At 49.5% G+C, this 24,491-nt stretch overlaps 1 protein-coding gene across 2 annotated transcripts in view; it reads right to left on the bottom strand.

Moving 5' to 3' along the window:
* The window catches only part of MEGF8 (multiple EGF like domains 8), a 65,206-nt gene that overhangs the window by 19,057 nt on the left and 21,658 nt on the right, over positions 1-24,491 (bottom strand). For both annotated transcript variants that reach the window (XM_083515705.1, XM_083515706.1), the window contains exons 17-32: positions 23,865-24,104; positions 21,682-21,800; positions 19,431-19,562; positions 18,423-18,536; positions 16,452-16,700; positions 15,451-15,647; positions 13,972-14,182; positions 11,465-11,684; positions 10,482-10,614; positions 9,150-9,364; positions 7,761-7,871; positions 6,851-6,969; positions 6,559-6,763; positions 5,905-6,076; positions 5,440-5,603; positions 3,342-3,486 (exon numbers count right to left, since the gene is read on the bottom strand). In XM_083515705.1, the coding sequence (XP_083371831.1) occupies positions 3,342-3,486; positions 5,440-5,603; positions 5,905-6,076; positions 6,559-6,763; positions 6,851-6,969; positions 7,761-7,871; positions 9,150-9,364; positions 10,482-10,614; positions 11,465-11,684; positions 13,972-14,182; positions 15,451-15,647; positions 16,452-16,700; positions 18,423-18,536; positions 19,431-19,562; positions 21,682-21,800; positions 23,865-24,104 (2,746 nt within the window). The remainder of the gene's footprint in view (positions 1-3,341; positions 3,487-5,439; positions 5,604-5,904; positions 6,077-6,558; positions 6,764-6,850; positions 6,970-7,760; positions 7,872-9,149; positions 9,365-10,481; positions 10,615-11,464; positions 11,685-13,971; positions 14,183-15,450; positions 15,648-16,451; positions 16,701-18,422; positions 18,537-19,430; positions 19,563-21,681; positions 21,801-23,864; positions 24,105-24,491) is intronic.

Raw genomic sequence — 24,491 nt, 5'->3', positions numbered from 1 at the left:
CAAAACTGGAGAGAGAACACACAGGGCTAAGGACAGCGTCCGGAAGCACATATTTGCACCGATGCAGCCAAAGCGAACAACTGAAGGTGTTCTTTCAGAAATGTATGGAAGGAAACGATTTGCAAGGCAAACAGAGAAGATGAGGAAGCACTAGGGAACTTATAAAGCAGTAGATGGGAAGGGGATCTCATCCTCCAGCTTGGCCAGAGGACAGGAATGATGTGAATAATAATAATAATAATAATAATAATAATAATAATAATAATAATTTATTATTTATACCCCGCCCATCTGGCTGGGTTTCCCCAGCCACTCTGGGTGGCTTCCAAAAGAAAATTAAAATACTATGGTACATCAAACATTAAAAGCTTCCCTAAACAGGGCTGCCTTCAGATGTCTTCTAAAAGTCTGGTAGTTGTTGTTCTCTTTGACATCTGGTGGGAGGGCGTTCCACAGGGAGGGCGCCACTACCGAGAAGGCCCTCAGCCTGGTTCCCTGTAACTTGGCTTCTCGCAGTGAGGGAACCGCCAGAAGGCCCTCAGTGCTGGACCTCAGTGTCTGGGCTGAACGATGGAGGTGGAGACGCTCCTTCAGGTATACTGGATCGAGGCCGTTTAGGGCTTTAAAGGTCAGCACCAACACTTTGAATTGTGCTCGGAAACGTACTGGGAGCCAATGTAGGTCTTTCAAGACCGGTGTTATATGGTCTCGGCGGCCGCTCCCAGTCACCAGTCTGGCTGCTGCATTCTGGATTAGTTGTAGTTTCCGGGTCACCTTCAAAGGTAGCCCCACGTAGAGCGCATTGCAGTAGTCCAAGCGGGAGATAACCAGAGCATGCACCACTCTGGCGAGGCAGTCTGCGGGCAGATAGGGTCTCAGCCTACGTACCAGATGGAGCTGGTACACAGCTGCCCTGGACACGGATTTAACCTGTGCCTCCATGGACAGCTGTGAGTCCAAAATGACTCCCAGGCTGCGCACCTGGTCCTTCAGGGGCACGGTTACCCCATTCAGGACCAGGGAATCCCCCACACCTGCCCGCCTCCTGTCCCCCAGAAACAGTACTTCTGTCTTGTCAGGATTCAATCTCAATCTGTTTGCCGCCATCCATCCTCCAACCGCCTCCAGACACTGACACAGGACTGTCACCGCCTTCACTGGTTCTGATTTGAAAGAAAGGTAGAGCTGGGTATCATCTGCATACTGATGAACACCCAGCCCAAACCCCCTGATGATCTCCTCCAGCGGCTGCATGTAGATGTTGAAAAGCATGGGGGAGAGGACAGAACCCTGAGGCACCCCACAAGTGAGAGCCCAGGGGTCTGAACACTCATCCCCCACCACCACTTTCTGAACACGGCCCAGGAGGAAGGAGCGGAACCACTGTATGACAGTGCCCCCAGCTCCCAGCCCCTCAAGACGGTCCAGAAGGATGTTATGGTCGATGGTATCAAACGCCGCTGAGAGATCCAGCAGAACTAGGAAACAGCTCTCACCTTTGTCCCTAGCCCGCCGGAGATCATCAACCAGCGCGACCAAGGCAGTTTCAGTCCCATGATGAGGCCTGAATCCCGACTGGAAGAGATCCAAATGGTCCGCTTCTTCCAGGCGTGCCTGGAGTTGTTCGGCAACCACTCGCTCAATCACCTTGCCCAAGAATGGAAGATTTGAGACTGGGCGATAGTTGGCCATCGTGGCCGCATCTAAAGATGTTTTTTTAAGAAGCGGTTTAATAACCGCCTCTTTCAGCGGGTCTGGGAAGGCTTCCTCACGGAGGGAAGCATTCACCACCCCACGAAGCCCATCGCCCAGTCCTTCCCGGCTAGCTTTTATAAGCCAGGATGGGCAAGGATCAAGGAGACAGGTGGTTGGTTTCACTCGTCCAAGCAGCCTGTCCACATCCTTGGAGGTAACAGATTGGAATTGATCCCACGCAATTTGACTAGACAGGACTCTAGCACTCTCCCGCCCCGGCCCTGCTCCCACGGTGGCGTCCACCTCTTCCCGAATCTGAGCGACTTTATCTGCAAAAATGTGAAGTGAAATCTGCTGACGTCTGGAGGGCCAGAGGTTCCCCATCGCTTCACTAGATAAATGAATATAATTTCTACAAGGGCCCTGCGCAGACGTAACACTGGGCAGTCTTTTAGACAATTGAAAGCATCTTGCAGGCCACACTCTGTGCCCTCCACTCACAAAGGCACCCTTTTCAAGTTCAGAGCTAACCATGGTTAGCTTTCTGTCTACAGTGGTACCTCAGGTTACATACGCTTCAGGTTACATACGCTTCAGGTTACAGACTCCGCTAACCCAGAAATAGTACCTCGGGTTAAGAACTTTGCTTCAGGATGAGAACAGAAATCGTGCTCCGGCGGTGCGGCAGCAGCAGGAGGCCCCATTAGCTAAAGTGGTGCTTCAGGTTAAGAACCGTTTCAGGTTAAGAACGGACCTCCGGAACGAATTAAGTACTTAACCCGAGGTACGACTGTATAATGAACTGCTAACCATGGTTGATGCCAAGTGAGAGCATGCAAGCAGCTTCAGAAATGGATTTGGCAGTAGCTTTGTTTGGCAAAAACTCTGGTGTCAACGTAATGCTAAGCACAGCTAGCTGAAATGGAGGGATAGAGAAATACCCACACTAGGCAGCAGGAAGTCCCTAGGGGGTGCCCTCCGCTACCTAACTATGGATAACAGGTGGGCACAATGTCTACAGTCAGTTAGTACACGTTGTGGGAGGCTCACCCGCTCTCCTTCATCACGTGTGCGAACATGGAAGACTTGAAGCCCCAGGGATCTGTGGCAATCGACTCAAATTCTGAACCAATAAGGTATTGTTTCGTTGCAAATTCAAATGCCTTGCATCATTTATTCTGCATGTCAAATAGGGACCAGGAAGTACAGTGGTGCCCCGCAAGACAAATGCCTCGCAAGACGGAAAACTCGCTAGGCGAAAGAGTTTTCCGTTTTGGAGGTGCTTCGCAAAACGAATTTCCTATGGGCTTGCTTCGCAAGACGACAATGTCTTGCGAGTTCCTGCTGGTTTTTTTTCCTCCCCCCCCCTTTTTCTAAGCCGCTAAGCCGCTTATCAGCTGATCCGATCAGCAGATAAGCCGCTAAAAGCCGCTAATAGCGCTAATCCGCTAATCCGTCAATGGGCTTGCTTCGCAAGACGAAAAAACCGCAAGACGAAGAGAATCACACAACGGATTCTTTTCGTCTTGCGAGGCACCACTGTATTATTTGTAAGGAAGCTCAGGTCGTTGGGCCACAGACTGATGCGCTTGGCATGCCAAATCCTGTACCTCCGATCTTACCAAAAAATCCATCCCAGCCCTGACCTGTGCTGTTGGGTAGGATCCAGGTGTTGCAGTTTAGCTGGTAGAAGAAAAGGTGGTTGGTGAAATTCTCGCGCTCTGTGCGCCCTCCGATCACCACCATGGTGTCCTTCAGTACTGCTGCGACGTGGAAGAAGTGAGCCAGCGGCTGGTGAGGGTAGTAAGGAACAAGGGATTGAAGAAAGACAGGAAAGAGCCGTTTAGTAATAGCATATCACAATTCCCCCCAATATGAGCCTCGTACTCCACGGGGCCCCTTCTCAAGCCCATTCTTCCCACCAGATGCTCTGCTCACCCGAAAGACAGAGATGGCTAAGCTCTGGCTCTCCACGAAAGACTATATTATAACAATATATAGTCTTCATTGGCTCCCATTACGTTTCCAAGCACAATTCAAAGTGTTGGTGCTGAGCTTTAAAGCCCTAAACGGCCTCGGCCCAGTATACTTGAAGGAGCGTCTCCACCCCCATCGTTCAGCCCAGACACTGAGATCCAGCACCAAGGGCCTTCTGGCGGTTCCCTCGCTGTGAGAAGCCAAGTTACAGGGAACCAGGCAGAGGGCCTTCTCGGTGGTGGCACTGACCTGTGGAACGCCCTCCCAGCAGATGTCAAGGCAATAAACAACTATTTTACTTTTAAAAGACAACTGAAGGCGGCCCTGTTTAGGGAAGTTTTTAATCTCTGATGCTGTATTGTTTTTAATATTCAGTGGAAGCCACCCAGAGTGGCTGGGGAAACTCAGCCAGATGGGTGGGGTATAAATAATAAATTATTATTATAAATATAACAATTCTGTTCCAAATATACTGGCTGCCTGCACTGACCCTCCAAAGGAACAGCACTGGTTTTGACCTTTAAAGCTCTTCACGTCTTAGGACCCCAATAACAAAACCCTTGTGGTTAATGCAAGAAAGAGCTGGAGTGGGTGGGTTTGGACTCCCATCCCACAGTAAGTGCAAGGGAAGGAGGGAAAGAAAAAAAATGCTAAATTGTTCCATCACTGAAATTGCAAGGAGGCAAAGCGCCCTCCCTGGGGAAATGGTGGCTCTGTCAAGTGTTTGCAGGATCATGGGCTCATCATGGCCAACCTATACCAGACAGCAGATAACTCACTCGGGAGGAACAACGAAATCCTCCACAGGAAAGGGAAGACAAATTGCCGAGAGTGATTTAAGGCTTCAGCTGATGTCCTTATCAGCCTGACTCACACCCAGGGGATGACAAGGCTAAGCGTGCATTACATTGTTCTGTGCAAAGGTTTCGCTCAAGGCAGCTCGCTCCTCCTCCCATATCGGGGGGGGGGGGAGATCCAGGCCTTGAAATCACTGGGGAAGGGCAGTAGATCGGGGGCTGAAGATCTGCTTTTCATGCTGAAGATCCCAGGCTCAATCCTGGACCAACTTCAGATAGGATTTGGAAAGACCTCTGCCAGAAACCCTGGAGATCTACTGCCAGTCAGTGTAGACAGTATTGAACTAGATAGCTCTAATTCTGCATAAGGCAGCTTCCTAGAGTCCGATCTTCTGACCTCCACGCCACGTATTTAAACTTCCTGCTTAATTGTGCTTTGTGTGAAGCAACAGAGTCATTGGGATTGTCTACCTCAAACACCCAAACTTCTTGCACTGAGCTTGCCTACGTTCTACGTGATCTCGCCTCTCCTGGAATGTATATGCAAAAGAGGGCACACATGACACAGGTGCAGGCACACACACACCATGCATGCACACACACACACACACACACACACACACACACACACACCATTTTCTCATTCCCTCAACCTGATCTGTGAAAATGAATCTTTTCTCGCTTACACTATCCTACATTTCCCTGCAACACATGGACTTGTAGAGCTGGAAGAGACCAAGAGGGTCATCTCCCAAAGCAGGAATCTCACAGACAGTGCTAAACAGACCTCATAATTCATTCTGGGCCTCAGGGCTGTTCAATAGCAGCACCAAAGATGGGCAGAGTCTTCACACTGGGGAAACTCTCTAGTGGTTTCTCCATACCAGAAGCCCTGTGTCTTTTTGGGGAGGCTAGTACTTAACAGCACCCTGGCCGCAACTGTTACATTTCTGCCCTGGCAGCAACTCACCTTTGGCCCCTGAGACGGAGCCAGCAAGCTCCAGGTCAGGTTGGGATAATAAAGGCTGTAGAGCTCAGGGGAAGCAGAAACCATCTCCACGTGGAAGCGATGGCCGCCAAAGACATAGATGGCATCCGTGCCCTCGTGGTACACAGCCGAGTGTCCGTACAGACCTGAAAAGTAAATTCAATACCAGGTGTTTGTTTGCTGGGTGGGACTGGGGGCTGGGTCTGTGTTTGATCTCACTAGTGGAATTATGGAGTCAGACACTGTGGGACATTTGTAACGTTTCCCAGCCTGCATGCCTTGCAACTGTGGCACCAAGGGTTTCTGGGATTCCCTGTCTTAGAGCTTTTCAGAAGAGGCGGCTGTCTCAGATCAAGGCAACCTTGCCTTCTCAAGAGGAGCATTTTTTGGCTCCGTAACCACCTGGTTAATCTCAGGGCCCCACAGCGGGTCAAAAGGATCCCCTACCTGTAGGGGGCGTTCCAGCCTGGCTCCCGGCACGCCAGCTCTCCGACACGACGTTATATTCCAGCAGTTTCTTGTTGAAGCCGTTCTCAGGGGAGTAGCCGCCGATCAGGAGCAGGGAAGAGCCGCGGCGAGCCGTGAGTGTGTGACCGGCCACGGCTGGGATGAGAGGGTCCTGGAGAAGTCGGGAAGGGAACAGGGAACCTGTCAGGATCCAGGGCGTATGAAAGAGAAGGGCACAGGGAGTGGGGCACAGCGTTCCTTCCTCTTTCCACCAATGTGGATTTATCTGCAGCAACACTGGTGGAATGTGAGGGGGCCATTTATAGGCTAAAATGCATTCCTTCCCCTCCACCATGGGATGGCCGAGAAGAAACCAGTAGGCTGCATTGTGGAAACAGAGGAGCATATGCTTTGTGCATTAACCCCAAGCCTTTGCCCTGAGACCTCCCGCACTCAGGTGCTCTCCTCATTCCTCAATTGGTCATGTAATAATCTGCTGCCAACACCCACAGTTTCGGATCAGGAGAAGGTACACGCCCAGCTTGGGAGTGTCCTGGAAGCATCTGGTTGCCTGCTGTTGGAAGTGGACTGGCCTGATCCAGTTAACAGGGGCCTGCCAACCGATCACAGTCTAAATGAGGGGGGGGGGGTTACCTGCACGAGCCTCCATTGCAAAGTGGTGAGGTTGAGCAGCCAGAAGTCGTTGGCCACCCCGTCGGTCGTCAGTCCACCAAGCACATACATTGCCTTGCAGGAGGGGATGTAGGCGGCCGCGTGAAAGTACCGAGGGTTGGGTCCTGGGCCTCTGTCCTCCGTCCCTGCCAGCATCTGGGTCCAGCGGCGCTCGGCAATGGAGTATCTGCGGAGAGACAGCGCCCTCTATGGCCAGGATGGGAAAGGCAGGGGCAGCCATTGGAATAAGCCTGGCAGGGGGAGGGTCTCTTACCTGTACACGTTGCCCAGCATCCCCTCTCGCAGCGACATGCCCCCAAACATCCAAAGCGTGGTGTCCGGCCCCTCCACCATGGTGTGGCCCAGGCGGTGAAGAAACCGGCTGGCTGTGTCCTTGGAAAATGCACAGGTGAGGGTTAGATTATAGTGCTGGAGTTGTCCTGGGTCTTTCTGCATCTATGCTCACTTAGTGGCCAGTCATTTAGTGGCCACAGAGACCCTGAGTGCGTAAAATCACAGAATTGTAGAGCTGGAGGGACTCCAGGGGTCATCTAGTCCAACCCCCTGCAATGCAGGAATCTCAGCTAAAGCATCCATGGCAGATGGACATACAACCTCTGCTTAGAAACCTCCAAGGAAGGAGAGTCCCCAACCTCCCGAGGTAGTCCATTCCACTGTCGAACAGCTCTTATTGCCAGAAAGTTTTTCCTGATGTTTAGTCGGAATATCTTTTGTTGTAACTTGAAGCCATGGGTTCGAGTCCTACCCTCCAGAGCAGGAGAAAGCAAGCTTGTTCCCTCTTCCATGTGGCAGCCCTGGAGATATTTGAAGATGGCTATCATATCTCCTCTCCCTCTCCTCTTTACCAGGCTCAACAGCTCCTTCAACTGTTTCTCATAAGGCTTGGTTTCCAGATCCTTGATCATGTCAGTTGCCCTCCTCCTCAGATAGAGGACGAACTAATTAGATGCCCTGAGTGTGTAACAAGCCCAAAGCACAGCTATTTTCAAGAGTGACATTGCTCAGAGCAGCAAGAAATTTTTTATTTTATTTAATGCAGTATGCTCTCAGTGATAAATTACCCATTCTCGTGGCTCAAAGAGTCCCCAGGCCGGATGACAGATAAAATGAACTGAAAAGCTAATGTCAGAGGGAGCCTTCAAGGGATGTAGGGGTTCACTTACAGCTGTCAGCTGGGTGTCGATCAAGGTCTCCCAAATGATCTTGCCAGCATCTAGAGGGATGGAACAATCTTTGCCGGCAAACCGATCGCTGCAGACACACAGACCCAGGCTCTAGGGAAGAGATGGGGCGGGGAGGAGACAGAGAGACAAAGAAGGGTGTGAAGACAATGAGACTCGCAGGAGGAAGCATATGCACAGTGCGCACAAATTCTGGAAACTGGAACTGGCTCTGCACTGCCATCATGATGCTCAAAGGTCACCGTCAAACCACCTGAGGCTCATGGGAGACAACTTTAGATGCAATGGCTCGCACAAGCAAAGTGTTAGGATATTTCCGTTCCACCTTAAAAAGGGAGCAGGTTGTTGTGTCACAGCCTGCGTACTTCCGGCTCACAGGAAGTTTCTGTTTTGTATATAGCTGTTGTTTTCTCTCTGTGCCTGGACACGCAGGCAGGCAGTCATGTTTTTTTCTTTGTTCTGACCAATGCTGAATAAAGTTGTAAATATGCTCTCCTGAGTGCATCTTTCGTTGTGCGAACTCTGCGAAAGGGCGTGCACCAGTCCTTGGAATGTGGACTGCTGTTTCTGAGGCTTGTGTCGCTAATTGACTGATACTGCGTTTCTACGGGAGATTGATGGATCGTCTGGAATCGACGTGGGGGCATGACGGCCTTTGTCTCCCTGGCAGTATCCCAACACAAAGTACCCAAGTAACTCCTGTACTTCCCATCTGTCGATGAGCAACTAGATATGACTCCTGCACTTCTACCCACAGTCTGCTTGCCTGCTTTTTCCTAAGGTGTAGACTCAAGACCACCTCACCTATGTTCAGTTACCCACCCTGCCATCATTCTGCTCAGCAGAACGCAGCCAAGCCTACCTGTATCCAAGCACTGCTTTTGTCATGCTGTCGTGCAAGGCCCTTTGGACATACCTGTATCACTGCAGACCAGGCCTGGAACTTAATGGCTTCCAAGCTCGGGAATGCTTTTTGACTGGGCACCCATGTCAGCTCCTAAGCTCCCTGGGCAGAAACCAAAACTGGAGAGCCAGTGTGGTGTAGTGGTTAAGAGCAGTAGACTCGTAATCTAGTGAACCGGGTTCGCTTCCCCTCTCTTCCACATGCAGCTGCTGGGTGACCTTGGGCCAGTCACACTTCTCTGAAGTCTCTCAGCCCCACTCACCTCACAGAGTGTTTGTTGTGGGGGAGGAAGGGAAAGGAGAATGTTAGCCGCTTTGAGACTCCTTAGGGTAGTGATAAAGCGGGGTATCAAATCCAAACTCTTCTTCTTCTTTCCCCTTTGCCATCGAGGCCACCCTTGTCCCTGGACCTTTCTGAAATATTCCTGCCCTTCATGCACACACACAAACCAACCCCCCGGGGCTCACCCTGTTGCAAACCCCCTGCCCCACATGAGCGCTGCAGTTGCCTGGGCAGATCTGAAACTGGCAGCTGGGCCCCGTGTAGCCGTTTCTGCAGATACAGCTCCCCTCCTGGCACTCCTGGTTGGGGTGGCAGCTGGGACGGCAGCGGTGCACCGTGTAGGTAGCGTTGAAGCCCGAAGCCTCGGTGGAGTTGGCCTCGTAGTAGATGACCAGAAGGCCTGCAAGTACAAGGAGGGAGAGAATCGGAGGAGCAGCATTCCCAGATCGTGGAACTGCCGAGCTGGAGGGTCATCTAGCCCAGCCTTTCTCAACCTGTGGGTCCCCACATGTTGTCGAATTACAACTCCCATCACCCTTAGCTGGTAAGGCCAGAGCTCAGGGATGATGGGAGTTGTAGTCCAACAACATCTGGGGACCCACAGGTTGGGAGCTGCTGATCTAGCCCAACTCGCAGGATTCAGGAACATGCAGTTGTCCCGTATGGAGATTGAACCTGCAACATTATCAGCACCACAAGTCTAGGTAAAAAGGTAAAGGACTCCTGGATGGCTAAGTCAACTAGAGGGTTGCAGTGCTCATCTCACTTTCAGGCTGAGGGAGCCGGCGTTTGTCCACAGACAGCTTTCTGTGTAATGCAGCCAGCATGACTAAACCGCTTCTGGAGCAACGGGACACCGTGATGGAAGCCAGAGCACATGGGAAGTGTTTACCTTCCCACCACAGCAGTACCTATTTATCTGCTTGCACTGGCATGCTTTCAAACTGCTAGGTTGGCAGGAGCAGGGACAGAGCAACGGGAGCTCACTCTGTTGTGCAGATTTGAACCGCTGACCTTCTGATCAGCAAGCCCAAGAGGCTCAGTGGTTTAGACCACAGAGCCCCCCGTGTCCCTATACCACAAGTCTAACCAACTGAACTCTACAGCATTGCGTAGAAGGATTCAGATTTCCTTTATCAGGACGAGAGTATGGAGGAAAGAAGCAGGAATTTATATTGTGCTGCTTCTAAGGGCATCCAGAGGTCCCTTCTGTGGGAGTCAGCTTGCCTGTTATTAGACAGGCTGCTTCACAACACACAGCCAAAGAGATGCTCTGGTTCATGAGTGGTGATGCTGATCCCTAAGAGGCCGCTGGCCTTTCGTAAGCTTTCATTGCCTCTCACTAGTGGGAAAGGAAGCCTGCCTTTCAAATAAAGGTATGTGATTTGCCATAGTCAAGAGTCGTAACGTGGAGCTAAGCGGACCACTGATCTGACTAGCAAACGAATTCACTAATTTCACACCCCGCATCAAAACTCTGTTTTCCTTTTGACTCCAACCTCCTTCCTCCTTCCTACCTGATACAGCCTCCACAGTGATGGGACGGGGACGGCCCTGGCCGCAGAAAGCTCCAATGAGAGTGCGATCCAACTGGATCAGGCCTGTGTCGAGGAAGTCAGGAAGTCCATCAAAGGCATAGACATAGTTATTCTAAGAAGAAAGCGAAGGGGAAGCAAGCATGAGTTATCAGCATTGGATCAAACTTGCTTCAAAGAGACGCTAAGTTTTTTAAATACAGCCCTCTGGTTTCTGTTCTGTGACTTCCAACAGGGGCTCTGGATCAGGATTTCCCAGACTAGGGTCCCCAGCTCTTGTTGGACTATAACTCCCTTCATCCTTAGCTAGCAGGACCCCGTGGTCAGGGATGATGGGAACTGTAGTCCAAAAGCAGCTGGAGACCCAAACTTGGGAAACCCTGATCTAGATGAAGTTCTCAAGTGATTTTTCATACCCATTTCCTGCAATTAGTGTGCTAAAAAGCGAGTTCACAACAAACATATGCTTAGAGAAATACACATGCATTTTTGGGAGGAGATTTTGTGGGTGATTCAGCGGCAAGAAATGTGGAGGGGGGGAAGGTATTTGTCCAGTTTGGATTTTGTTTCATTCAGGACTGGGCTCCGTTAAATAAACTGGGAGAGATAAAGGAGGGTGGTGAAAATTCTTACAATGCCACTCTAATCTTTTGAGCCAGTATCTCATTGTAAGAGATGGGGAAAGATTTCAAACTTCCAGCGCCCCAAGAAACTGCCTCCCCCTTAAAAAAAACAAGGCTTCATGCTTCTAGACACGCTTTTGAGAGACAGCAGTATGTTTTTAGGCAAAATATGCCAAATGCCATAGAAAACAAAAGAATGAGGAAGCTTTAGTCATGTCCATCTCCTCCTGCTGATTTCTGACATTACTAATGTATTAAATGACAAGCATCTGCCTCTGGAAGATATCACTTGCCTACAGAATCAGCCCCCTGGACCCCACTGTGCCCACCCCCTGTGCTCACCATACAGAGGGTATCGGGTTGGATAGTAAGGGTGATCGTAGGGCAGATCTGCTCAGGCCGACAGGGCTGCATGTCCTCAGTGGTCGACAAGACCCAGACGCAGTAGGAGAGCCCACCCTGCGGGGGGCCCCCAGCCCGCTGAGAGCTCAACGACGAAGAGGAAGAGAGGTTGGCAAGCAAGGAGCGCCCCACACACTCCTGGTAGCAAACGCCCTCGTTTCTGGTGGATAAAAATAAAGCAGACAATAATAGCGCAGCCGTGGCACTGCCAAAACAAATCTTTTTGGTTTTGTCATGAAGGGCTGCGCGAAGTCACCCTGCCCTTTAAAGAACTGCTAAGTCTGGCCCAACCTAACAGAAATTCTGAAAATGACAGCATGGCCACTTGGTCTTTTGAGGAATCGGCCGGGAGGCTTAAACAGCGCTTTGTTTTGGTGATTTTGCAGCGTGTTTATTTTTTAAAACCACCAACTCTCTTCCCACCCTGCTAACTTAGGATGGGGAAGGAAAAGATAGCCCATAATTAGCTTCCGCAGGAGCCAGTCTGTCTTGGAGGTAAGCAGAAGCAGAAAAAAACAGAGAAGGCAATTACCGTATTTTTCGCCCTATAGGACACACCGTCCCATAAGGCGCACCTAGTTTTTTTGGGGGGGGAAATATGGGGGGGAAATTTATTTCCCCCCCAGGCACGGGGCTGGGGTGGGGGAAGCCCGAGCTTTCCCTGACCCCAGCCCCCAGAACAGGCAACTCTCCACAAGGCGCGGGAGCCCGGCGCGGGCTCCCACGGCTTGCGGAGATCTGCATGAAGCCTGAAGAGCGAGAGGGGTGGGTGCGCACCGACCCCTCTCACTCTCCAGGCTTCAGCGAAAGCCTGCATTCGCCCCATAGGACGCACACACACTTCCCCTTCATTTTTGGAGGGGTAAAAGTGCGTCCCATGGGGCGAAAAGTACGGTACTCCTCCAAATGTCAGGGATGAAGATTGTAAAGCTAATTTGCCTAACCCTCCCTATTGGAGTTAGAGTTTCTCACTGCAGGACAGCATTCTCCATGACAAAGAATTCTGCAGAATTCTATGCAAAAGTGTATAAGCTATGCAATTATGCACAAGTTTTCCTTTATAACTTATTCTGGTTTTGCAAGTAAGTGAGAGAGGCAAGCGGGCATGGAAGGTACTAAAACCAGCAGGGGCAGCACCCTTTCAGGTATACCATTACACCATCGTAATGACCAGAAAGCTTCTGTTACTTTTCCTCTTAAAGGAGGCTGAATTCTGCTCCCAGTCATATTCTGTGAGCTTTCCCTTTTGCAATGGACCCAAGTCACACACACAGCCCTACATAAATACTTCCTGTTCCAGGAAACCGGAAGCATGTGTGTGCATATCAGTCTTTGTTTTTTTGCTTGTACACGGCACACATCAGGGAGCAGGTTGATCCATTTTGCACCTCTTTAATGACGTGTGAGAGTTTTGCATTAAAAATACGCAGTTTGGGCCCAAATGAAGGGCAGCCAGAAACAAAAGACCTTTAAAATAAGAATATAACAACACTAAACATTAATAGAAAGTTTGATGATCCCCATAGCATGTACCGTATTTTTCGTCCCATAGGACGTTCCGTCCCATAGGAAGCACCTAGTTTTTTTGGGGCTGGCCGATGTCTGCCCGGCACGCGGGGCGCTCTGCGCCTATCGCACCGGGTGGCAGGCTGCTATCCACACCGTGGGGAGCCCTGCGGGGAACTCCTGCAGGGCTCCCCACGCTGCGGATGTCTGCCCGGCGCGAGGGGCACTCTGCTTTCAGCGCGCCCGGAGCTCCGGGAAGCAGGCTGCTATCCGCAGCGTGGGGAGCCCTGCGGGACCTCCCACAGGGCTGCCTAGGCTGCGGATGTCTTCCTGAAGCCTGGAGAGCAAGAGGGGTCGGTGCGCACAGACCCCTCTCGCTCTCCAAGCTTCAGCGAAAGCCTGCATTCGCCCCATAGGACACACCCAGATTTCCCCTTCATTTTTGGAGGGGGGAAAGTGCGTCCTATAAGGCGAAAAATACGGTATGTTGGAAGAGCTCTCTGTGTTTCATTGTTTTTCAGGAGGCGAGTCTTTGGAAAATCGGGGAACTGCAGGCTGTGGAAAAAGTAGTTCAACATGACCACTTTTATTGTGAGCTTGGCAAGTGGCCCGGTAGTCCTCAGCAACCACCAGGCGAAATTTCAAAAAGTGGGAGAATTAGAAAAGGTGGGCAAAGTTTTGCACAGACCAAACGAAGAGCTGCTTTGCTGTGTCAGACAACAGCTGCTGGCCAGAGGTGCATAAATGACTGTAAGCAGCCAATCCTACTGCTTGTATCTAGCAGCTGGTAGTCAGTAATATAGACAGCTCCTGAACACGGCAGCTCAACTTAGCTCTTCAGGTTAATAGCCTTCAATAGAAGTTGCTTATTTGTGCAACTAAGGTAGTATTGCCGTAATACAGGGGATGCAACCACAGTCAAATCAACCAGCTTCTCTCACCTGGGGTCCCCATAGTAGCCGGGGGCACAGCGCTCGCAGTGAAGCCCTTCGGTGGGTGGGGAGCAGTAACAGGCTCCTGTGGCCCCATGGCAATAGCCCATCTCTTCCAGGCCATGCCCATTGCAGGCACACTCCTGGCAGCCGCTCTGATTTGTGGCGTTCCCGTAGCTGCCAGGCCGGCAAAGGTGGCAGCGCTCACCATGGGTCCAGTCTGCAGAGGAGGAGAAAAAAGAGGATGAGACCGATGTGGACAAGGAACAGAGGAAACTGCATTCAGTCACAGACTGGCTGGACGCAGAGGAATGGTGGGGAATCCACAAAGGAAGAAGGCTCAGAGCCTGGGAAGTGGAGGTGGGATGACGATGAGTGATCAGAGGGAGAAGGAGAAGACTGGGAGGTGGTGTCGGAAGCTGAAGAAGCAACAGGGTTTAGTGAGCAGGGAGAATCTGTGGCAGAGAAAAGTCCAGGACCAGAGGCCGAAGCAGAAGGGCAGGAGGCGAGAGGCCAAGGGGCAGAGATGAGTCAGTCTAGTGAAGACTCAGGGGTGTCTGCGACAAGCTCCCCTCCCCACTTGTCTCCCCAAACCAGAAGAGGCATGAAAAGGGCAGGGCACAGGGCAGAGGTTGGCTGCAGGAAAACACCCTGGAAAGGAGGGGACTTAGAGGGTTGTGGGGAGGTGGGGACCTCCAGTCTCAGGAAAGGCTTCATGGGGGCAAGACCTGCCAGAGATGAGTTCAGCATGACACCTCTGTATCAAGCGTGCTTTCGCTAATAAAGAGTTAACCCCAACTTGCATGGTGTGATTTACTGCTGACTCGCTCCTGACAATTACACTGAGTCAGGCAGTTGGGTCCGTCTAGCTCAGTACAGTGCTACCTCAGGTTAAGAACTTAATTCGTTCTGGAGGTCTGTTCTTAACCTGAAACTGTTCTTAGCCTGAAGCACCACTTTAGCTAATGGGGCATCCTGCTGCTGCCATGCCGCTGCTGCGCGATTTCTGTTCTCATTCTGAAGCAAAGTTCTTAACCCGAGGTACTCTTTCTGAGTTAGCGGAGTCTGTAACCTGAAGTGTCTGTAACCCGAGGTACCACTGTATTGACTGCAAGGACTGGCAGTGGCTCTCCAGGGCTTCTGACAGGAAATCTCTCCCAGCCCTTCCTGCGGTGGGCAGGGGTTGTATCTGGGAGCGTCTGCATGCAAGGCAGATGTGTGCCTCTTGACCTATGGCCCTTTCCTAGAAGGAGAGAAGGAGGAGGCAAGAACTGAAGACCTGTCCTCTTATACCAAACCACCACCAACCTCAGGCCCTCCACAGGTTTTGGACTACAACCTCCATCAGCCCTAACCAGCACAGCTGATGGGAGCTGTAGTCCGAAAACCGTCTTATACCCTCCGAGGTCCACACTGACGGTGCTTTACTGGCCAAAGAACAGCGACGCAACAAAACCGTAGAAACAAAACAAGAAACATCCGGCTCACTCTGGCATTCGTCGCAAATGCCGGGCCCGCTGAGGCCACAGCTGCTGTGGAAGTGGCACCCGCAGTCCACATTGCACTGCACCCCGCTTGGCGGCGGGGTGGCCCCCATGATGGTCTCGGAGGTCCAGCCCAAGTCGCACACGCAGGTGAAGTTGGGGGCCCCGCTGCATTCGCCGTGTGCGCATTCGTCGTAGCAGCTGTGTGAAAACAGAGAGGGGGAGATGGAGAAAGTCCTGGAGAAAGCTTTTCCCAGAGCTACAGGGCCCATGCCCTCAACTAAGTGCAGTTCCCAGGATTCTCTGGGGGAACTCACAAGTTTTAAATGCATGTTGAAAGCGCTTTCAATGTATGGTACAGATCTGGCCAAAGTTCCTTCCTTCAGAAGGACTGGATTAATAGAGAAGGCGCAACCAAACTAACACAGAAGTTTCAGAAAGATGAGAGTCTGGGGTCACAGGACCATCACAGGCTCACAAATGCGTCCTGCCAGGGGGCTTCCTGGCATCAGAAGGTTGTCAGAAAAACCTCTGCAGGATCTTGCCACAGGCCCATCTAATCCTGTTCTCACAGTAGCCAAACAGATGCCTATGGGAAGTCCACACCTGAGAATTCTTCTCTGCTTACGATACTCAACATAGTGCCAGTGGAGAGAATTACAGAATCATGAAATCATAGAAGGTATCTCCAAGGGTCCTCTGGATGAACCTCTGGCAATGAAGGAATCTCAACTAAAGCATTCATGGCAGATGGCCATCCTGGTTCGTAGCCACTGAGAGCTGTACTCTCCATGAATCGGTGTAATCTTCTAAAGCCAGGCTGGTGGTCACCACTAAATCTTGTGGGAGCAGATTTCATTGTTTGTGAACACTAAGAAGAAATCTCTGCCTGCTTGCCGACCATCTCTGGTTCCTGTAACCAGAACCAAGCTCAAGGAACACCCCCAACCCCACCCCAAACCTGCCAAAAGCATTTTGCCCGCCTCTCGTGCCCACCCTACTCACGTCTGGTTGCAGTACGCCACCCCGTCCCCTGCATAGCCTCGGTTGCAGTGGCATTCAAAGGAGTCGGGTGTGTTCTTGCAGCTGGCAAAGGGATGGCAGTTAGCCAGACCCAGGCGGCACTCGTCTACATCTGGGCACTGCCCGTAGGACCACTGAGCTGGGTGGGTGGGAAGCAGCCCGTGAGATTCCCAGAGGGCCACAGAGCAGTTCAGGAAGGTGTTCAGGCCTGAGAAATCCCCAGGGAGGCACCTGCGGAAGGGAAAAGGAATAAGTTATTCCCCTCACAACGGTCCCAGGGTTGAAACTACCTTTGCTTTCAAAGGATTCCCTGCCTATAACACCTGTATGACAAGGAGAAATTAAGCAAGCGCCGTATTTCCCTCTACTGACCCTCCACTGATGGGGAAAACCTCTGGCTGTTGATTTTTTTTGCTGCCACTCAAAGAAAAACAACGACCCCATGGAAAAGACTTGGCAACCTTTCCAGCACAAACACAGCAGCTCGTAATTTCTTCCTTCACAATTTTACTCATTTTATTTACAGTGGTGCCCCGCAAGACGAATGCCTCGCAAGACGGAAAACTCGCTAGACAAAAGAGCTTTCCATTTTATAGGTGCTTCGCAAAACGAATCTCCTATGGGCTTGCTTCGCAAGACGACAATGTCTTGCGAGTTCCTGCTGGTTTTTTCCCCTCCCCCCCCCTTTTTCTAAGCCGCTAAGCCGCTTATCAGCTGATCCGATCAGCAGATAAGCCGCTAAAAGCCGCTAAAAGCGCTAATCCGCTAATCCGTCAATGGGCTTGCTTCGCAAGACGAAAAAACCGCTAGACGAAGAGAATCACAGAACGGATTCTTTTCGTCTTGCGAGGCACCACTGTATTAAATTTGCATACCACCCTTCACCTGTAGATCTCAGGGTGGTTCGCAACGTGAAAACACCATATTAAAAAAGACAGAATACATGATAAAAAGAAGAACCTCCACAAACCAATGATCCCCGCCCTCTCCCGCAAGATGTTTAAAAGGGCACTGGTGGTTGATCAGCCAAAGGTCTAACTAAAGAGGAACATTTTCGTCTGGGGCGAAAAGGTGTGTAATGAAGGCGCCAGGAGAGTCGCCCTGGGGAGAGCATTCCACAAACGGGGAGCCACCACAGAAAAGGTCATTGTCGCGTTGCCAGCCTCTCGCAAAGGAGGCACACAAAGAAGGGCCTCAGAGGATGATCACAGGATCTGGGTAGGCTCATGTGGAGAGAGGTGGTCCTTCAGATATTGCAGTCCTGAGCCCAACCACAACTGAAGTTAAAATGGTGAAACTGAAGTCAAACCTGAGGTTCCTAATTTGGTGCGACGCACTAAATGGTGGATTGACAGCCCTGCCCCCTTGTTCTACTCACCCCCTGGAAGTAAGCTTAATCATAGAATCATAGAATCATAGAGTTGGAAGAGACCACAAGGGCCATCGAGTCCAACCCCCTGCCAAGCAGGAAACACCATCAGAACACTCCTGACATCTGGTTGTCAAGCTTCTGCTTAAAGACCTCCAAAGGAGACTCCACCACACTCCTTGGCAGCAAATTCCACTGTCGAACAGCTCTTACTGTCAGGAAGTTCTTCCTAATGTTTAGGTGGAATCTTCTTTCTTGTAGTTTGGATCCATTGCTCCGTGTCCGCTTCTCTGGAGCAGCAGAAAACAACCTTTCTCCCTCCTCTATTTGACATCCTTTTATATATTAATAATAATAACAGTAATAATTTTATTATTTGTACCCCACCCATCTGACTGGGCTGCCCCCAGTCCTCCAACATATATAAAAACATAATAAAGCATTACACACTGAAAGGCTTTCCTGTACAGGACTGCCTTCAGATGTCTTCTAAAGGTGATATAGTTACTCATCCCTGGCCAGGCTAAAACAGGCACCTTGTCTGTATGGTGGGGAAGAAGAACCACTGTAAACATGAGTCTTACCTGCCCAAGGTGGGGTTGTCCGAGTTGCCGCACCAACCACATTCAAAGTTCTGCAGGCATTCCCGGCAGGTGTTGAACCGGGTGCAGTCCAGGCACTGGGGCACAGAGTGCACGCTGGGGGGAGGGGAGGGGGGGGGGAAAGAGATGGGTGAGCAGCTCCTGCATGCACTGGGTTCGAGAAAGAAGGAAAAGAGGGAAGAGGGGTCCAGAGGGCTAGTAACCTGATGCCTAGCAACTTAATTTGTCAATTGGATGACTCTGGTTTTGCTGTAAATAAATTGTTTTGAAATTTAAGTAGTCAAGTTACTAGCCCTCTGCACATCTTCTTTCCTTCTTTCTCAGGAACTTGGAACCAGCTACAAAAATATTTTTCTGGGGCAAGGCGGAAAGGGGCCTTTGCAGGCTCTTTCAATGGTGTTTCGAATATACGCGATTTCACTGAGGGGTGTGGTGCCTCGGAGTGTAACTCCTGCATAAATGGGATGCTTATATGCATCTTGTGGAATGAATGAATGAATGAATGAATGAATGAATGAATCGCCATCTCCTTTTCCACTACCACTTCCCCTCACGCGGTGCTTAACCTGGGCTGGGGCTCGCCCATATTTGATCATTCCTTCTGGAAACCTATTACAGTGGTACCTCGGGTTATGAACTTAATTCGTTCTAGAGGTCCATTCTTAACCTGAAACCATTCTTAACCTGAGGCGCCCTTTCACTAATGGGGCCTCCCGCTGGCGCTGGATTTCCATTCATATCCTGGGGCAAAGTTCTTGACCCGAGGTACTACTTCCAGGTTAGCGGAGCTTGTAACCAGAAGCATTTGTAACCCGAGGTACTAGCATTTTTATGAGCCAGGAGTGTTGCTCTTCCAAACTGCGGCCTGCTAGTGGAGGGAAGCTCCTCTGAGCCTGTGCAGATTCTGCCTTTCTTCTTTCCGCCGAACAACCACAAAGGAGACCGTGACTTCCTCATGCCCCGAGTCTTCCTGCTGCATTGCCAACGTACCTGTCATACCAACCACGGCAGTCTCCATAGGGGTATTTGGCCAGGTAGGCAGCAAAGAAGAAGCAGCTACGTGTGGACTGGCACCAAGCACACTGGCTGGAGTTGGAGAGGCACTCGGAGCAGGTATTGCGCCTGGAAGACGAGAGGAGAAACCAACGCTTTCAAGACCGGATCTCAGAACTACTTTGCCCCTTCTGCACCTTCCAGGGACGGATTAAGACCTTTAGAGGCCCTAAACATTTAAAAAGACTTTGGTGCCCCCATATTTATCTAATTCAAACTATAAACAACAATAAACCATAAAATAAAACTCAAAATGAAACAAAACCTACGGTACGATGGAAAATGAATGTTTATTTTTGTATACTTCTGCTTTGTATCTGATTTTCCCCCCTCCTGCTCTTTTCTAATTGCATAGTCTTGGATCAGATCCTCAAAACTAATCTTACATAACATATCTGCTTCTATACTAGGTAGAGATAAGGAATCCAGCCTGTCTTGTTGCATAGTTGTTCAGTTGGGATTTTTAATATGCTCCAACTGAGAAAACAAGGAATTTGCGGCCATTAATGTTAGAAATCCAACAATGGAAAATTTCTGCGGTGTTTCCTTGATGCCTTAAGCATGTGCTTACTTTGCGTAATGGTTAATCCAGCCCTGGCGCCCCCACCTCCTGAATTTTTTCCCCTGTTTCTGCCGCTGCTTGAACCAGGGCTTCCCAGGTCCAGGCTGTGCTAGGAATCCAGCATCTTTGATTCCTGCATTGCAAGGGGTCAGACTAGATGACCATCAGGGTCCCTTCCACTTCTACAATTCCATGATCTCAGGCTTCTTGATGATAAGACAGTGCTGCTGCTTCCCCACTGGCGAAGAGCAGGCATTAGATGCTGGATCAGAGCAAGCTTTCTGACCTGAGCAACCAGAGGACTTCCCAAATACTTCCAAGCTTCCCTTTTCTAGTTTTCCCTGCTGCCTCCTTCCCTGCAAGGCCACATGTCTCCCATCTGCTGGCTGGCACCTCAGCCCCAGCCACGGACTGCCCCTCGCTCTCCTGACCTGGCTCTCGTCCACATCTGTTTGTGGCCTTCATGCTTGGTAGGGCAGAGTCTGACCGAGGTTCCTTTCCACCGCGGCCTTGTCCCAAACCTTCCCGCCGCCCCCCTGGCTCACTCACTGGTGGGTAAGTACAGTGGTGCCCCGCAAGACAAATGCCTCGCAAGACGGAAAACTCGCTAGACAAAAGAGTTTTCCGTTTTGGAGGTGCTTCGCAAAACGAATCTCCTATGGGCTTGCTTCGCAAGACAACAATGTCTTGCGAGTTCCTGCTGGTTTTTTTTCCTTTCCCCCCCTTTTTCTAAGCCGCTAAGCCGCTTATCAGCTGATCCGATCAGCAGATAAGCCGCTAAAAGCAGCTAAAAGCCGCTAATAGCGCTAAGCCGCTTATCAGCTGATCCGATCAGCAGATAAGCCGCTAATAGCGCTAAGCCGCTTATCAGCTGATCCGATCAGCAGATAAGCCGCTAAAAGCCTCTAAAAGCGCTAACCCGCTAATCCTTCAATGGGCTTGCTTCGCAAGACGAAAAAAACCACTAGACGAAGAGAATCACAGAACGGATTCTTTTCGTCTTGCGAGGCACCACTGTAATATCCAAGGCAACACGATGACCAAGAACAACAATGCGATGTCAATATAAACTCTTTATATAATCTATACAGAACATTGAACAGCATGAAATATATGAAATATGCACTCTCTGCAAAACCAAATAAACAGAAATCTTATAAATCTCTGAAAGTCACAAAATATGCACTCTTGATGGATTCTCTTGAAAACATACAACCAAATAAACATAAACATATGCAGAGAGTGCATATTTCATATATTTCATACTGTTCAATGTTCTGAATACAGTGGTACCTCGGGTTACATACGCTTCAGGTTACATACGCTTCAGGTTACAGACTCTGCTAACCCAGAAATAGTGCTTCAGGTTAAGAACTTTGCTTCAGGATAAGAACAGAAATCGTGCTCCGGCGGCGGGGCATCAGCAGGAGGCCCCATTAGCTAAAGTGGTGCTTCAGGTTAAGAACAATTTCAGGTTAAGAACAGACCTCCGGAACGAATTAAGTACTTAACCCGAGGTACCACGGTAGATTATATAAAGAGTTTATATTGACATCGCATTGTTGTACTTGGTCATCGTGTTGCCTTGGATATTACTGATAATTGTTTGCAACACAGGTCACTCACTGGTTGCAGAGTTTGGGGCAGTCCTTCGGAGAGCGGATCGCAGTGGGGAGGCGGCCCCGGCGGCTGCAGAGGAAGTCCCCCTTCTTGCTGCTGTTCACTTGCCACTCGCAGAACGGGTCCTGGAGCAGGGGGACGAAAGAGGAAGCGTGGGGCTCGCATCCAAACGAGTGCCCAGTCTCTCGTTCCGTAAGTGCAAGGATTTACACTTGTGCAAGAGAACTCTCCCCCATTCTGCTCCCCATCCCACCCTCGCTAAATCTATTCTGGGATCGGACACTCAAATTAGTGGAAGAGATCAAACCAACACTCGCTCCATCAGCCCTGCCAAAGGCCGGCTCCATCGGGTACCTCTTACCCCAGAACTGAGCATAATGAGAACCACTGTTTAAGAACTGGTGCTCGATTTTGGGGGTTTCCCCCATTTTCCCTTGTTTGTCATGTTCTTTTAAATTTGCAGGCATGTGGGCAAGGACTGCCTTGTTCTAGCTAGTTGTATGTAAACCACTCTGGGAGACTTTTGGACTGAAGAGTGAGGTCCAAACGCTCTTTATTATCACCATCATAATCAGGTTGTGGGAAGGTGCAGCAAACACATAGATGTGTTGTTACCATTTATTTATTTCAGGGTGGATTTGATTTAAATCAAATTGATTTAAATCATGATTTAAATCACTGGTCAGTAAGACTTTATTTAAATCACTGGTCAGTACGATTTAATTTTTTTTTTTTTACAGAAGGACTCATTCTTGCTGGTAAAGGTAAAGGTACCCCTGCCCATCAGGGCCAGTTGTGTCCGACTCTAGGGTTGCGCGCTCATCTCGCTCAAGAGGCCGGGAGCCGGCGCTGTCCGAAGACACTTCCGGGTCACGTGGCCAGCGTGACTAAGCGGCATCTGGCGAGCCAGCACCAGCGCCGCACACGGAAACGCCGTTTACCTTCCCGCTAGAAAGTGGTCCCTATTTATCTACTTGCACTTGGGGGTGCTTTAGAACTGCTAGGTAGGCAGGAGCTGGGACCGAACGATGGGAGCTCACCCCGCCACGGGGATTCGAACCGCCGACCTTTTGATCGGCAGGTCCTAGGCTCTGTGGTTTAACCCACAGCGCCACCCGCGTCCCCCATTCTTGTTGGTATAATCTTTAATATTTACAACCAGATGAAGGTTTATTTTTGGAATAATGAATTTTCAGAGTAGTTTTTACAATTATATCGAAAATTGCTGATTTGGTTATACTATTAGAAATACATAGACAGGTAAATATGAAATTATTGTGTCGTTTAATAACTTAACTGTTTATATTTGGACAACTTTTCTGCTGTACTTTATTGGAAGGAGAAAAATAATCATTTCCGTAATAACAATTTAAACAATTTATTTAAGTATAGCAATAACATTATAGCATATATATCCATGTTTGTTAACTGATGTGGTTAAACAATTAAAAAAAAAAATCTAGACTGAGTTTTAGCACACATGAAAAAACTTAAAACAAATCCTTATTTCCTGATGAATAGCTTTTGGACTATAATGTAACTGAAATAGAAAACTATCTTTAGAAAGATTTTTCCTCCAAATAAATATATAACTATTAAATATTGTAAATATTAAAGATTATACCAGAAAGAATGAGTCTGACTAGTGATTTAAATCAGTTTGATTTAAATCAAATCCACCCTGTTTGAATTATGAGCAACAGAAGGAATTAAGAGACTGATGTTATGATATAAGAGAGAGAAGATAGGGAGCAGTAAGGGGGGGAATAATAAAAAAAACACACCATGGAAAACGGAGTGGGAAGTCAACAAAACAAAAAAAAGTTTTTGTATTGGGGTGTATATGTGAAATTTAATAAAATATAAATGCGGGGGAAAGAAAGAAAGAAAGAAAGAAAGAAAGAAAGAAAGAAAGAAAGAAAGGGTCTCTGATGTAACTGCGCTGCAATGCAGTGTTGACAATCCATCTCCATCGCTCCTATGCCTTTAAGATTTTATCTCTTAGCAGAGAAATGGGTTTCATTGACAACAACTTACCCTAGACAGATCAGACCCATCGTTCTCCATGCACAGATATTGTTGAAAATACAATGGTCCTGCCCGCTGCACTGAACTGCGCCTGCCTCCCCCTCTCCAAAAAAGGCTCTGCCCCAAGGAACACACAAACCCGCAAGCCATATCCCTCTCACCTTGCTGCAAGCGTGGCAGTCTCGGTAGTCCTCGCACAGGATGCAGTTGCCGGGGGCCAGGATGAGGCGCACGCTGCCAGCGCCACAGCCACCGGCATCGTCCTTATGCGCCAGCCGCCGGTGGCAGGTGGCACTGACTGGGCACCAGCCGCAACCCTGGTCAGCCAGGCAAGCCAGGCAGGAGCGGTAGGTGGCGCACAGCTCTGAGCGATAAGGCTCCAGGAAGAAGTAAGAGATCTCCTGGCAGGAGAAGAGAAACGAAGATAAGCATCACCTGGTATAAACATCGCCGCATCTCTCTGTGTCGGAGGGGATGCAGCGAGCGAGGTTCGCTTCCTTTATTTCTATTTCATTTCTTAAAATTTATATACCACTTGATTGTTTAAGAAACCAACCAACCTCAAAGCAGCTTACACGACAAAACATGGAAATAACCAGTAAAAAGCAACAATTGTAAAGCTTTAAAAAATAATTAACATCTTGATGTTAGCATTAAGATAAATTCAACTTGTAAATTCAAATTGTAAATAAGTTTTGATGGATGTAATAAAGTAATACGGAATGGTTTAGTTTATACAAAATATGCAGGGATTTATGTTACGCAAAATGAACCATGGAAACAGAAGA

Source organism: Podarcis liolepis (assembly GCF_965112155.1).
Source record: "Podarcis liolepis genome assembly, chromosome: 7".
NCBI classification, from domain to species: domain Eukaryota; kingdom Metazoa; phylum Chordata; class Lepidosauria; order Squamata; family Lacertidae; genus Podarcis; species Podarcis liolepis.
The sequence above is the reverse complement of the archived record's forward strand: the minus strand, read 5'-3'. Positions and strand labels throughout refer to the sequence as shown.